General features: G+C 38.1%; 1 protein-coding gene and 1 long non-coding RNA gene across 5 annotated transcripts in view; one reads left to right on the forward strand and one right to left on the reverse strand.

Moving 5' to 3' along the window:
• The window catches only part of LOC135216751 (uncharacterized), a 72,389-nt gene extending 56,846 nt beyond the window's left edge, over positions 1–15,543 (forward strand). The window contains exons 2-4 of the long non-coding RNA XR_010314907.1: positions 4,892–5,017; positions 11,342–11,463; positions 13,560–15,543. This is a non-coding gene — a long non-coding RNA (uncharacterized LOC135216751). The remainder of the gene's footprint in view (positions 1–4,891; positions 5,018–11,341; positions 11,464–13,559) is intronic.
• LOC135216748 (low-density lipoprotein receptor 1-like) overlaps positions 5,172–15,931 on the reverse strand; it is a 666,768-nt gene continuing 656,008 nt past the window's right edge. For all 4 annotated transcript variants that reach the window (XM_064252224.1, XM_064252226.1, XM_064252222.1 and 1 more), the window contains one exon: positions 5,172–10,524. Coding sequence is in view for 3 of the 4 variants with exons in the window: in XM_064252226.1 (XP_064108296.1) it covers positions 10,483–10,524 (42 nt within the window). In the remaining variant the exon portion in view is untranslated. The remainder of the gene's footprint in view (positions 10,525–15,931) is intronic.

Here is a 15,931-nt window from a genome sequence, read left to right on the forward strand (position 1 = left end):
AATTAGCGTCTTTGGTAGGAGTACTTTCTAAAGATCATACTCGTAAAAAGGATGATAAACTTCTGATGAAGAGATCCAAATACCGATCTCCTGTCGAGCGCGACGAACCCTACAGGGGAGTTGTCGCACAAGCGGCCATCTCTGGGGGGGAGCGATGCGTTAGGCAGGCGAGACGTGAGGAAGGAAGTAACTCCTGCCAAGCGTCTGGCGCCAACTAGGAGCCAGGCGCCAAGTAGGCGCAAAGAGCCTGACTTTACTATAGATCGTTCTAGGCCAAGATCTTCATCCAAGCAACAAGAGCCAACTGGAGAAGAGAGAAACTCCTGATAGAAGTATAGCGCCCGCTAAGCGCAATATACTGGCCATGCGAAAGGCCATTCCATGAGCGATACTCCGAACAAGTCACAGGAGTATTCGGAACTAGATGCGCCTCCCATAGGTCAGGAGTATTCGGGAAGAGATACTCCTGCCAGGCGCCTAGAGTACCCGGACCTCGATACTCCTCCCAGGAGCCAGGAGTATTCTATGGGAATTTTTTACTCCTACCAGGCGCCAGGAGCATTCCGAAGCTTATACTCCTCCCAAGCGCCAGGAGTATTCGGAACTTAATATACTCCTACCACCCGCCAGGAGTATTCTGAACAAAATGCGCCTACTAAAGGCCAGGAGTATTCGAGGCGCTCTGCGCCTGACAAGCGCCAGGAGGATTCCAGGCGCGTTACTCCTCCCAGGCGCCAGGAGTATTACGAAACTTATACTCCTCCCAGGCGCCAGGAGTATTCGGAACTTAATACTCCTACCACGCGCCAGGAGTATTCTGAACATAATGCGCCTACTAAAAGCCAGGAGCATTCGAGGCGCTTTGCGCCTGCCAGGCGCCAGGCGCCTGCTGAAAGCCAGGAGTATTTGAGGCGCGGTTTGCGCCTGCCAGCGCAGGCGCCTGATGAAAATGCGCCTGCCAGGCGCCAGGCGCCTGATGAAAAGGCGCCTACCAGGCGCCAGGCGCCTGCTGAAAGCCAGGAGTATTCGAGGCGCTTTGCGCCTGCCAGGCGCCAGGCGCCTGCTGAAAGCTAGGAGTATTCGAGGCGCTTTGCGCCTGCCAGCGCCAGGAGATCCCCAAGCACGTTACTCCTCCCAGGCGCCAGGGAGTATTCCGAAGCTTATACTCCTAACAGGCGCCAGCAGTATTCGCGAGAGCGATACTCCTGCCAGGTGCCAGGAGTATTCGAATAGTTTTACGACTGTCAGGCGCCAGGAGTATTCTAAACAGGATACTCCTCGCGCCAGCCAGGCGCAAGCCAGCCTTTAGGCTTCATCCAGAGGAGATCCAGTTCAAAGAAAGTCCTAGTCTTCTTTGAAACAATGGTGATCTCTAGAGCATTTCATAAGTGACTTGATGATACCTTCAAACAGCTGAGAATCTAAAAAGCTCTAAAGTGTGAGCTGTTGCAAATTCTTGTTCTTTCGTAACAATATGTCAGGAAGAACTATTTAGCGTTAACATATAGGAGATGCAATTATGGGTTGGCTTCTCATTACACGAAGGACGTCAAGTTAACCTACGAGAGATTCTTCTCTCTTGGTTTATACATATCAGCGGATACGTTGCTGGGATAAGGAGCCGACACTGATCCTTTAGTAAGGAGTTGAATTTATTTTAACTCAATGACTTTTATTGGAGGTTTGAAAGGAGTTTGGGGGATAACTCTCTTTCAATTTAGCGCGAACCCTCATGTTAGGAACAGGTGATCGGGATCGGTGTTGCGCTCCTTAAATAAGTGCGTGTTGTCATATAAGCGGATGTGCTGCCATTGACAAACGCCAGTTAGGATTCTGTCGAGTAAGTGGGAAGAGACCCCATCGACAGATCCACAAGAACTCTTGGCCACAGATCACTATCTCGCTAAGGCTCTTGAGATGAAGCAGACTCCTATGCAATAGCTAGGAAGTCAATCCTTCGTCTAGAAACACAGAGGAACTAAGGTCTATAAATACCTACAACATATGTTGTTTACCTGTCTAGTCAGTAACTAGCTGTCTCTTGCCCTCCACCAAAGGGTGTCAATCAGCTATGTATATCTGACAGGTAAGGTGAATGTATGAAAAAAATGATATTGTTATAATACAATAAAGTTTCATACATACTTACCTTGGCAGAATATATACAACTAATGACCCACCCAGCCTCCCCGCAGGAGGACAGGTGGAAGAGAGAATCTGATTAGAAAACGGGAATAGTTCCTAGTCCTGCCTCCCAGCGGCAGGCAGGTAGATCACCTGACCTAACCTGTAGCGTGTGCCGCGAAATTCGAATTTCTGTCGGGGAACGACGGAAGTCGATAGGCTATGTATATCTCGCCAGGTAAGTATGTATGAAACTTTATTGTATTATAACAATATCATTTTTCATTAGTAAAATGAAATTTTATTGTATACTTACCAAACAATTATGATTATACCCACCCTCCTCCCCATAGGTGGACGGACGGGCAGAAAGAATTGGATTCACCTGGGCAGTTGTACCTGGTTCTCCTGCGAGTGGAGGGAGATGATGACGGCATCACCGCCAGTGTTGGCGACGCCTACGTGCCAAATTTGAATTTAGTCTCCTGCCGCTCATGGAAATCACGGCTGTATAATTGTTCGGTAAGTATACAATAAAATTTAATTTTACTAATGAAAATGTAATTTTTCTCCACTCGCGACCTCTATTTAGCGAATAGCAGATTTTTAACCTTCCTCAGAGACGAGAAACGTTTGTCTGTGTCTGCTATTAGAGGCTACAGGGCGGCTCTGAGTTTGGTGTTATGCCTGAAGGGTATTGACATCTCTTCCTGGGAACTTTCCCTGTTAGTTAAGGGGTTTGAGCAGTCGACTTCTCCTAGAGAGCTCAAGCCTCCAACGTGGGATGTTTCCTTGGTGCTTAAGAGCTTGACTAGGAGTCCATATGAGCCCTTGCGTCGCTCATCTGACAGGAACCTGACACTCAAGACAGTTTTCCTTTTGGCTTTGGCATCTTCCAAAAGGGTAGGAGAGCTCCATGGTCTGAGTTATGAGGTGAAGCACACCAGGGGTTAGAAGTCAGTGTCCTTCGAATTTGTCCCGGAATTCGTGGCCAAGACCAAAATCCCTCGGTGCATGATGACAGGTTCGCTTCGTTTTCCATTCCATCACTGACTGACTTTGTGGGTGGTGATGCTCAAGAGCTGCTTTTGTTGTGCCCTGTCCAGGCCCCGCATTGCTATCTTAAAGGACTCGGCACCTTAGACCAGGCTGCCGCAGACTTTTTGTCAGTACAGGCTGTACAAAGAAAGAGGTGTCTAAGAATACTATCTCTTTTTGGATACGGGAAGCCATCAGACAGGCATACTTGACTCTTGATGATTCCATCACCACGTCTGTGCAGGATAGAGCACATGACGTTAGGGGTATTGGTCCCTCTCTGGCTTTCAAAAAGAACTTGGCTGTACATAGAGTGCTGAGCGCTGGTACTTGGTTATGCCAGTCCATGTTCACCTCTTTCTATCCTAAGGATGTTGCCCACAGAGCTATGGACACGTTTTCCCTGGGTCCTGTGGTGGCTGCCCAACAGGTTGTGTAACTCATAGTTGCCCTTAACGGGGCACCTTTGTATCTTACCTAAGATGATTGTTTGGATGAGAGAATGAGTGAGTTGGCTGGGCTCCTACTTTCTCTTGTACCTTTCCTTCTTCCTTCGGACAGTTTAAGGAATTGACACGTCATTTGCTGGACTGGTCTGATACAGGTGAGTGATACAGGTGAGTGAGGTAGTCATACTGGTAGTGTGGTAGTGCAGTATACAATATCTTGCCCACTATTTAGTATCATGGGCTCTGCTCCTGGGCAAGGAGGAATCAGGAGTACTACAAACCCTAGTGCCTTGGTTTGTTATTGGACAGTCAAAGTTTCTCTTTGGTTCCCTATACAATGGTTATCCCATATATCATTGTACGTCACTCAGGTTCTGAGTGGTTAGATATTAGAGTATCTAGTTTCTCAACGGGCTTCAATGCCTCTCTAAGAGCTATTTCTTTTGAGAGCTGAACTGGCGGGTAGGCCCCCAGCCAGTCTAGGGTGTCTTATACCTCCCTCCAAGTATGAGTCTATCCTATTGTTAAGACCAAGGGTTTGTTCGCGCATGAACAAATGACAAATTTTCTAAGACAATTTGCATTTTCATAGCTACAAACCTGAGGTCTTAACGTTTATACTGCCCACCTCTAGCCGCCCCTCTTTTTGTTAAGTCATCCTGAGTTGGGAAAGACTGGCGTAGATGATCGGCGTTTGACCACTCTTCACCCGATTTATGCATGCGTTGCCAGATATCACAAGATTCCTTGCTTTCATCTGCTTTTTTAACCAGATCCAGCTAGGCGCTAGAAATTTTCCTATTGTTAAGACCTCAGGTTTGTAGCTATGAAAAATACAAATTGTCCTAGAAAATTTGTCATATTCCACCTAAAAGTTTTTTTTTTTAGATTTTTACAGCAGGAAATGACTGTATAGTACAGTACACTTACACCCAATGATAGCAGTGTTTGTGTGTGGGAGTTTTCACCATCCTGGATGTAATTTTAAACTTTTTCTTCAAGTTATTAAAACTTTAAAACCTTTTTAATGTTTTGTTTATCCATAAGAACAATTTCATATCAGAAAAAATAAGTATAGTACATATAAAGTATTGACAATGGGTAGTAAAAAAAAGTTTGGGTAAGTTGCTGTGTGCCTTGGCCCTAGTGGAATTATTTCCATCAGGTACGTGTATCAAAATCTGCGATTTTCCATTTCTGCGAGACCGTGGATCAACCAAATTCTTGCACAATTGAGGACCGTATTGTATATTGAATTTTTTCATTTTTTTATTTTTCAGGACAACAGATCACATTGGCTACAAATGATTCCCTTACCAAGTAGAATCCAAGAAGAAATGTAAAGATAAGATTGTGAAACTTTCAAAAAGTCCCCTTCCAGTACATCTAATACTATGTAATAGCAGGTAAGCACCCTTCAGCTTAAATTTTATTTTAATTTAAAATTTAGTTTAAAGTGAGAAGAATAGCTTTTCGGTACACTCTGGTTTAACAGAGGGACAATTAAAATATTTCACAAAGAGCATAAGCAACAGCATGTAAAAGATACAAACTGAGGTGTATAATGAAGTATTTTATTATGAAACTGATAGTTACAATACTCTAAATATACAATACCATAGTTATAACCTAAATACAAGCACACAGAGTGGACATTGTGCTTAAGCTATTGGGTTTAAAATTGGTGAAACATACTACAAGAATGTATAACTTGGTATATTATTTAAACTTTCATTCCTTCACATTCAGCACACTCAGCCTTTAAGGAATTTCATTGAGTGAAGCACAGATAAGTTATAAAAGAAAATGTGATTCCTGACAGTGATATTCACGGGTGGAGTAGAATTTACTTTTTATGTCAGCAGAAGCACTAATGCTCTTGCCTGCACAGCACAATTGAAACAACCTCTCTAATCCTGAAATGGCAATCTAGGAGTTAATGAATAAGACTTATACATTAATGTCAATAGTACTCTGCTTGTAAAATTAATCTCCATGGTTAACCTGACATTGCACACAAATTGACACAATTGACAAAGAACCAGATAAAGAGTAATCATGCCTAATAGCTAGGCCAAAAACTGTCAAAAAGACAACCTCAGGAGTTAAATAAAATAGTCACTGGTGTCCAATACTGTGCCCACAAAGCATATTTACAATATCTACATCATGTTAGATGCTTAGTTTTAAGTTTTCTTCTCTTGAAAATTCAATATACTATATTGGGATGAAAAGACTACTTTTAATGAGTAAACTCTGCAAACACCTTGTGACAGGTAAAAGTAAATAGACTGTTCAATAGGTATAAGAATAAAGAGAAGTAAACTAATGTGACACATAAGAAAACTGTATACTCATGGAATGAAAGAGAGAAATGTACTTTTTCAAACACTGCTGTTCAAAAGATTCTTGCAGAAACTTAAGATGCAAAATGGTGACTTACCTTATACTGTAATAGATAAATTCCATCAATAAAATAATTTTAAAGTCTGCATTATTTACTACAGTTTTTCTAAATATTTTAGACCAGATTCTTAGCAACAAAGAAAAATAAAAATTCTCTCCTTTTAGGAGTACCAAGTGCAGTACAGGCAGAGTTGCCAACAGGACGGATCTCTGGACTGGTAATATTATTCTTCAAAGGTGTATTTTATATACTGAGTCATTATATACTTTTAATTATGAAATCTATGGATCATGGTTTATGTTCACCAATACAAATCCTGGAGAGATCAGTTGCTTAAAAAGTTCCCAATACAGTTGTGTCATAAAATAAACCTTTGAGGGAAAGACTAGGTCAAGGAATATTGTATTTAAACACCAAAACATCTACTACTGATGAGTTTGAAACAGTGCCACAATCTATTAACAAGAGTGACAGTGCAAAAACAACAGTCTATGCTGCTGATTACTAAATGGTAAAAGAAGAAAACACCCATATAACGATTTGAATGGCATCAAAACTGCAGTTTGTATAGAGTTAATCCCAAATTGAAATGTATAGTAATACTGGTAATATCCCATTCCTTTGAAGTCAGTATTATACGACATGAAATTTTAAGACCCCAACCACAACCTAGCCACCTCTAAAGTTTATTGATAATAATAATGAGTTACCGGCTGAGTTTCCTTACACCAAACTTAAATACAACATTCATATCAGGCAAAAGCTCAGTCATGCATGTATCCATTCACTACATTTAAAAACATAGACACACATTTTCTGATAAGTAGACATAAAACTCCTAAGTAACTGACAAAGAGGACCTGTAAGAAATATAATAACAAACAAGGAGTACCTTCTCTTCTTACAATAAATTAACATCATTATACATAAAAATAATGAGAGTGAAGTCTTGAGCTTCAAGACAAGCAAGCTAACAAACATACTGTATATCACAGTTTCAACTTAATTCTCATTTAAATTTATATAAAAGAATCACAATCCAGGGAAATTTTATGATGAAGTAAATTTGGTAAGATTTATAAATTAATTTTATATGTGCTGTACACCTCAAAGGTAGTGGGGAACTTAAAGCGATTTAGGATATAAGTAATCACTTGTAGAACAAAGATTATTTTAATGTACACCAACATATGGTATTCATTTGTGTTTTGTTCCTAAGGAGAAACAACCTGTTTTAAGATAATTTTCTTGGTGAAAAGTATCAAATACTTTGAAAATTATCCATAATCATACTCTCCCAAAAATAATTCTGAAATTTATAAAATGTGCAGTTACTTCCAACTTGTTAACTACTTATTAGCAGTTCATAAACTTGCAGAAAATGTGCTGAGATTTAAAAAAAACTTAAAAAGATTTGAGTAATATGTAATGAATATATATATGTATGGTAGTACTGTCCAACCATAGGTTATCCAATGAATAAAACAAACACTGCACTGTTAAATTCTAAATTTACATACATTAGTAATGAATAATGAAATTATAAACACTAATAAAAATACAGGATAAACTCTTCGGGTCTTTGGATTTGAGTTACAGCATTATTCAGAATTAAGAACATTAACTTTGAACTATTTATGAACAAGTTGTCAGTTGAAACTTACAAGCCGTATAAAATGACACGGACTTATTTTACAACATTCAATTATTCTTTACTGAATATGTGTCTTACAATTTATACATAAATGACAGCACTGGTAGAAAAGCACACAGACAAAATGAAATTCACTAAAATTCTAGTTGCTAATTACTACCAACTAGCCAAATTAATTCTTATTCATATATAAAGGACTAGAATGGGTAATTTTTTGCCATTGCTGTGACCATCAAACATTTGAAAGTTATATATATTACAAAGGTCCCAGTTTTAATGATTCAGGGAATCTAAGGTAACTGTTTGTCATAACTAGGTTCTGCAGAGTGAAGTCACATGATACAAATACTATATGCTAGGCCTTTCCCCACATCGTCATTATTTTTTCTACACTTAGTGCAGCAGATACAGAAAATGTTAAAACTTGGCACTGTGAATGATACTGTTCGGTCCTGTGTCACAATTTTCTGCAGGAAAGTGACAGCTTAATCAACATTAATCACTATTGATTTGACTTAAATAATTATGCAGAGATTTATGATGAAACTGACAATAGACTTCCTGGTTATAAGATGTAAATGTCACAAGGAGTTAATTGTATAATTACATAAAAAATCCTTCAAGATTTGTCTATTGCTAAGAAACTCAAAAGCACTGCATAATCAAAAAAAGACCAAATCTTAATTAAAACAAGCCCTTGTTTAATTGTTATTGTGCGATAAATTTTTAACCCTAGAAACTGAAGAAGCATTCAGCATTTCTTGGTATAGCTCTTATAAAAATTAACACATACCCTACAACAAAACTATACAGCATTTAATGAAAAGTTAAACAAGCCTTCAGCTTTTATACCTGCGAGTGTAGCAGTGTATGCTTCTGTAAATTTATAATTCAGTATAATATATATTTCTTTAGTATAATAGGTATAACACTTTGGGACATAACTCCAATGTAGTTCAGGTAAGGATGTCTGTGACATTAAGTTTGTAAATATTAATTATAGTTACTAATTGCAAAACCTTTCATATTTTAAATTAAAATCTTAATTTATTAAAATATCTTTTCTCATTCTAGTATAAAATGGTTATGGGGTAATATTTTTTCCATGGTTAAAACATAACTGAAATTCCCTTGATAATGAAATAACTGTACATAATTTTGTGTCCCTCAATCCTCAATCATATCTTAAAATTTATAAGTCAACAATGTTGGTAAAATACCCACAAATGACCAATTACTTTGTTCACCTGAAACTTCCTATAAATGCAACAGTTTACAATAAAATTCCCTCTGTAAACAGGTAAAAGGGAAGACAAAACATGCAACAGCAAATTAACAATACTGAAGTAAGTAAAAAGTACTGTACTGCATATTCTGTTATCAGAATTTACAATAGCATGTCTACTTACACAGCTGACTTTTCCCATCAGATAATATACACAATTACTTGTAATTTGTCAAGGACTAGTTTACACAAATGACTAAGCTAATCTCGCATAGAACAATATATGACAGTAAACTTTAGTAGAGTATAGACTTTGGTCAAGTAAAATTAAATATTCAAATAATTACAATTGCGGTTTAAAATGAAATGTTAAAATAATTACGAATTGTAGTTTAACATTTAATTGAAATATTCACATAAAAAAACTGCAGTTTAACAGTATTTGAACAACTGGTATTGTTCAGTTTTTTGTGGGCTAGAATTTATTAATTTTTACAAAGACCTCAGTTTTGTATGTTAGGAAAAATACAAATTACTTTTAAAATTTGTCATATTTTTATTATGTATAACATTGAATATTTGAAAAAATTACTTTCATTTCTAAGGAATGAACCCTAGTCAGCTGTGTTCAATGCAATGAAGGTGTAAGGTGAAGAATCAAACCAAACTAACCCCCACAATAAAATTGAAAATTTAAGCACTGATGTACATTATAAATACTAATTTAAGATAAAATACTTTGGAGATTTCATGTAGTTTTTCCTGCAGCACAGAACACTGGAAGCTTTGGTTTTTATTGTATTTACAAGAGAAAAATAGACTGGAAAGTAGAATAAAAAAAAAAAAGACCAAGTTACTAAATGCACAGAAATTCAAGTTGCCGATTTGTAACTTGATAACATTTCTGCACAAAATATGAGCATGGACAGTCTCACAGCACATCATCTCTCATGATCTTGTCAAGTTTCATATGATTTCATTATCTAGGAGTTCACAGAAATAGGATGAGCTTTAGTCCAAGTCTTACCATGCATAAATAAGAACCAACTCTTCAGTTTTCCAAGACAATATTTGTTCATTTACACCCTTGAATATATGAAAGAATTTCACATGCTCCTGTTGTAAGTGCACAATACTCCAGTCACCGGTCAAACCATTTTTTTATAGGTAAGAATAGCCAAACTTTACAGCTGACTTGAGTTCTTTGTGACAGAGGAGCAAGGTTTCATCTTGTCCTCATTAATATTTACATTGCATTACAAGCCATTAAATACACACTACTTTGCCTTGGGAGAAAAACGACACAAACAATAGATACTATTCTGTCACTATAAAATTGTTCTTATGAAAATTAATTGTTCTGTATGCATGACAAGAGAAGGAATCTCAAACAACAACATATGGCAAAAAATGCCACTCCCATCTCAAATCCATATAATGTACTTAATAAGAAAGATTTTTGATGGCCTTTTTGAAACACTTCAAAAATTGCCATGTTGAATTCAGTTTCAGTTCCTGGGACTAGACCTAATCCTTAGACTCCGTCAGAAGGGGTGAGCCTAGGAGGTGCTAATTCAACCATCCTTCATACAAAGTTGTTGCTGCCATTTGTCAAAGGTTCCAACGACTGAAAAAGATAAATAAAATGAAAGTGAACAAATAAACTCTGCTTATTCATATTTGCTGGAAAATATTATTTATTCCACTTAATTCTCTTAGGAAGAGGCATCTACATCATTTCCAGTTATGACAATGAAGTGACTAAAATTAATAATGAATACCAAATAATACAGACTGGCTGAGCAAAACATTTCACCTTAATATAGATACTGTACTTATCACCTTTATACTAAGATAATTATAGAAAAGTATCCATCTGGGGATAAAACCTGAAGTACACACTCACCAATGGTGACATATTAAAAAATTTATTAGGAGTGCAAAGCAATGCTAAAGACAAACCTCCTTCAAAATAACTGCATAAAGCAAGTTAAAAATGGAAAATTGGATGCCCGTTTCTAAATGGTTTTGACTACATTTTGGGTTAACGCAAGTCCGAAAAAATGCATCACTAAGCAACATTGCAAATTTTAAAATAATCTTGGTTTTGTTTATGCTTTACATTATTATTATTATAATTACAAGGTAATTGAACTGACCACCGAGTGTAAGTACTTTTTTAAAAGTGCTTGGGTGAAGGATTTGTTTATAATAAAATTTTGAAAATTTTTAGTTTAATAAAGCAAAAAGTTATTTATTTACAAAACGATTGTCTCCAGTACTTTACTTTAGATGTTAGAAGTCTGAACATTCTCATGAAACATGTTTAACCACATTCTTTTCAAACTGTACTTGAATGGGTCATGAGGAGGCTATTTGACTTAAATAAATATGTCAAATGAGTTCAAACTTTTTAATATGCTTGGTATATCATTCTCTCCAAGGATGGCTAACAAATCTCCATCCTGACAAGAAGCCCTATTGTACTTTGAAAAAAGGGAGCCATCAGCTATGGATCCTATTCAAGAAATAATGGCAACCTGTGGTGAAGCTTATGATCCCATTGGTGAGCAAACTATATTATTATTATTAAACTTTTGTGTTGGATATAATCACATGTAATAGGCATACATATTCTTTTCCATATAAAATAAATTATATTTGCTTATATGTTCCAAAGGATTCATCTACATATTAAAATCTTGATGCTTGGATACTAGTGATGAGGTTCAGAGGACTTTTATTGTTGACTTTTACCCAGAGACATTTTGGAAATTGGAAAATTTTTAATGATCCTAAGGAATTGTAAAAAAATTAAATTGTAAAGGAAGGGTTGAAATAGAATGGTAATCATCAAAAATTAATTTACATTATCAAGTTATTCAGGTGGTACATAATTAAGACCTAGGTTCCTCAGATGTAAGACAGGATTTGTGCTTTTCACATCCAAGACCAGCTTCACATATTTAACCATTGGTATCTTTGTAAAATATCCAGCTCATCTTTTCATTTCCAAATGGTGGGACATTGCATGGTAATTTTATATTTCCAATCAATAAGTTTCTTCCAAACTGTTACAATCCTGATTGTTCCTATGAGGGTATCATACGAGGGTACAAACCTGTCTCTTTTATAGGATTACCAGCTCATCTTTTCATTTCCAAATGGTGGGACATTGCATGGTAATTTTATATATGCAATCAATAAGTTTCTTCCAAACTTACAATCCTGATTGTTCCTACGAGGGTATCGTACTAGGGTACAAATCTCTCTCTTTTATAGGATTACATATTTGGCAAAAATATGTTGGCGTTGAAACTAGGTAGTGAGGTAGTTTGCCTAGCAGCCCGTGAGTGGCAGCAAGTGAGGGGGTTGAAACCTAACCTCTTGACTCTTGGGTCACTTTTCCTTTGAAAGCACTGCTTTACATGTACATGTTGCCTTGCATACTGCTGGACTGCTAACAGGTCTGCTGTTGTTGAAAGGCATTATCCTTCTTTTGATTTGCTATTGATGATTATGATATGTTGTAATGTGCTTGAATGTTCTCAAGTGAGAATGCTTGTGTTTTGGGAGTAATAGTGTATGGGCACTTTGCTTAAAGGTGAAAGTAAATAAAACAGAGGTTTTGCTGAGCATAGGAAGATAGAGACAGAATAGTAATACAAGAAAGAAGAGGCTCTATTATAAAATAGGCAGAAATGTTTAAATACTTAGGATATACTTTAAGCCAAGAGGGAGGATGTGAGGCTGAAGTTGACATTAGGATAAAAGCTGCATGGGGAAAGTGGAGAGAGGTAGCTGGAGTGGTATGTGATAAGAAAATGCCAATCAAGTTAAAAGTCAAGATATATGACACAGTGATACAACCTGTGTTAATGTATGGAGCAGAAACATGGGTTCTAAGAAGAAAGAACAGAGATGAGAATGCTGAGGTGGATTATGGATGGGAATATTGCTGCTCGAGAGATTGGAAAATAATGAAATAAGAAGAAGGGCAGGCATAGTAAAGATTACAGAGGTGATAAGAGAGTCATGATTGAGATGGTATGTGCATGTGTTGAGGATGGATGACAAGGAGGGAGTGAACAGGGATTGGGAGGAACTTGTTAGAGGAAGATGATCAAGAGGGAGACAGAGAGTTAGATGGCAAGATAAAGTGAAGGAAGATATGGCGAGAAGGTTTGGTGGAGGATAATGGCCTTTGATAGAAGGCAGTGGAGAAGGCACATCAGGCAACCGACCCCTTAATGTAGGGATAGTGGTGGGAAAGAAGAGTGTATGGGCACTTTTCCAACTTTAACATGATCCTTGTCCTAGTTTTTTTTGTGAACTCCCTTTCAACTGAATAGCTTCCGCCTTGGTTTCCTGCCTGTATAAGCAATACTAGTAGTAGTCCAAGAGGAAGTGGCTGATAAGGAAATCTGTTTTACAGGACTGATTTTCAGAGACAATTCCCTGCATTTACTTTGACCCTGCAATGGACTTTTATTTGCTGTTAAGTACAGTTATCACATGTTCAGTGTAAGGTGGTACTAACGAGCAAACTCAAACCATTATTTCAATCACTGCATGAAATACTTGATACTCTACATTTTTGTTAAATTCTGTTTTAAGCATGTTTGGACTAAACAGAATTATTCATAATGGATTTGTTCTTAGGTTGAAGTGAAGATCAAGTGGCAACACCCCACTTGCCCAGCGTTAAACAAGACCCTGTCTACTGTCCATAGTCCCCACCCACTCCAACCCTAGATGACGATACCCCAATCAGCTGGTTTCCTTTTGCTCATACAATACCTGGAGAAATCACAGATCCAGGATCAGATGACAGGAGGAAAGGACACAAAAAGAAGAGGAGAGACAAAGAAAACAGGAAGAATTAATTGACTAATGACAATCAGAGGAGGAAGAAATTTGCAGGCAACAGGAAGCAACCACAAAGGAAGCTCCAGCACACCTCCTTCGACTCCTACCTTGCCACCAGAGGATGCAGCAACCCCATCAGTACCCCCTCCACAGAAATCAACTGCCCAGAACCCATTCCCCCTTCGTCCAGATGCAACTCCTCAAATTTTTAGGTTATGGTGATGTCAATGGAACAATTATTCTTTCATGGTGGATCTACCAGAATTACCCAGAGAGAAACAATTAATCCAGATGAGGATGTGTCTTGCCTTGGGGAGACAGGATCCTCAAGCACACACTGGACATATATCCCCTGGCCAGATTAAGTATCAATGAAGTTTAGGGTGCCCTTCAAGAACACATCAAGAGCCTTTGCAATGAGAATCTACGTCTTAGGCGGCTGCTCACTAGCAAACGATTAGAGGGAGAATCTTTTTCAGACGTACGTTGCATAAGACTCAAGAACATTGCTGAGGAAGTAATCTTCAGTTAGTGAGCAAACCTAGATGAAGATGATCATCCTCATGGAGTCATGCATGAAGATCTAACCGAGAAACTTGGAGATCTCAACACCAACAATTCTACAGGATGCTAACAATACATGTCGCATCTATAAGGCCACCAGGAAGGCCATTTCTGCAATTCGTGCTTCGCCCTCACACCACAGGAAGCAGAAGAAACATAGAATGGTTCCCACCCCTACCACATCATCACAAAGTTTTTCATGCCATTAGTGCAGCAGACAGGTCCAGTGCTGCCCCAGCAACTGAGAGGTATATTACAACAATGCTGCTGGAAGAGGATAGGGGATGCCAGACAGGCTGCGACTTCCAGTGCCAAGTCTTCACCACCCTCTCTGGGCAACCTCAGTTGTCACTGGATGGGAAAACCCTCTTCTATCAAGACTGCAGCCAATCTCCGTTTCCCTCTCGTAAAGTTACATCACTTCAGGATTCAGATGTTGCCAGACACAAGTGCCAACATGGCCCTCAGTATCCTGATTTGTGCTTTCCTAGGAGTGCACTACAACCCCACCAGTTGACCCGATGTTCACTGCAGATGGTTCTACAATGACACCTCCCCTAGGATCCTTCACAGTCACTCTCACCTTAGCTGAGATGGCCTGTCCAGCAAGGACACAAGTCCATGAAGATGCCTGAACATCACTGCTGTCATATAGCCACTGCAAAGAGTTGGCCATTATTCCACCAGTTAACCCAGACCAATTATGGATGTTACGTATGTCAATACGTGTCCAGAGTTGCCTTTCCATGCCACCACATTGCCTGCTAAAGCCTTTTTTTTTTAATAACACTAGTTAAAAGATGAAAAAAGCCCCATTCAAGGTGATGGAAGGACCCCCAATGTGAATTCACCTAAAGGAAGATGTTGTAGCTCTTGCCAACAGTACACCTTGAAGGGAGAATGTTTTTGGTCTCTCTCACAAAACGCCTTTTGGTAAATTTGCTCATAAATATACCAACGGGTTGCTGAATCTTCATTCTCTGTAAATTTACATAAATATTTTTCAACAAATACTAAGAATTTATTACTGCTTATATTTTTCGTATTTTGATAATGTGTGAGCAATAATTATAATTTTACAAAATAAATTTAATTTATTAGAAAAAACATGTATAAGTTGGTAAAATTTATGGCTGTCTGTAAAAGGTAGGGAAAATTTTTTAGAATTTTTTTTCTTTCACCATGTACATTTGCATATCTTCCTCTTTCCATTGCTGTGTTTTTTCGTAAATTGACATAACCCATATTGAATGGATAAATATATAGATAACATGTGACCAAGGATTGAGTCTGGCCCACAATTTCAGTTTATAACCTTAAGACCTTCCAGTAGACTGTACGAGATAAAACTCAATTATCAGCCTGCAAGCTGAATTCTCTGAAACACTAATACATTAAATCCCCTTAACACAGCCAACTCTCTGAAGAAATTTGTTTACTACTGTGGGGTGAATCACGAATGCAGCCATGGGACGAATCACGGACACAGCCATGAGAAGACAAACAAGCACTGTCTTGGGACGTGGAACGATGTCGAAGTAAACTTCCTGATAGAGAATGACTCCTAAAGGTCCGGTCTTGAGGAGAACGTAAAACACGTC

The sequence above is a fragment of the Macrobrachium nipponense genome, chromosome 6 (genome assembly GCF_015104395.2).
Source record: "Macrobrachium nipponense isolate FS-2020 chromosome 6, ASM1510439v2, whole genome shotgun sequence".
NCBI lineage: Eukaryota > Metazoa > Arthropoda > Malacostraca > Decapoda > Palaemonidae > Macrobrachium > Macrobrachium nipponense.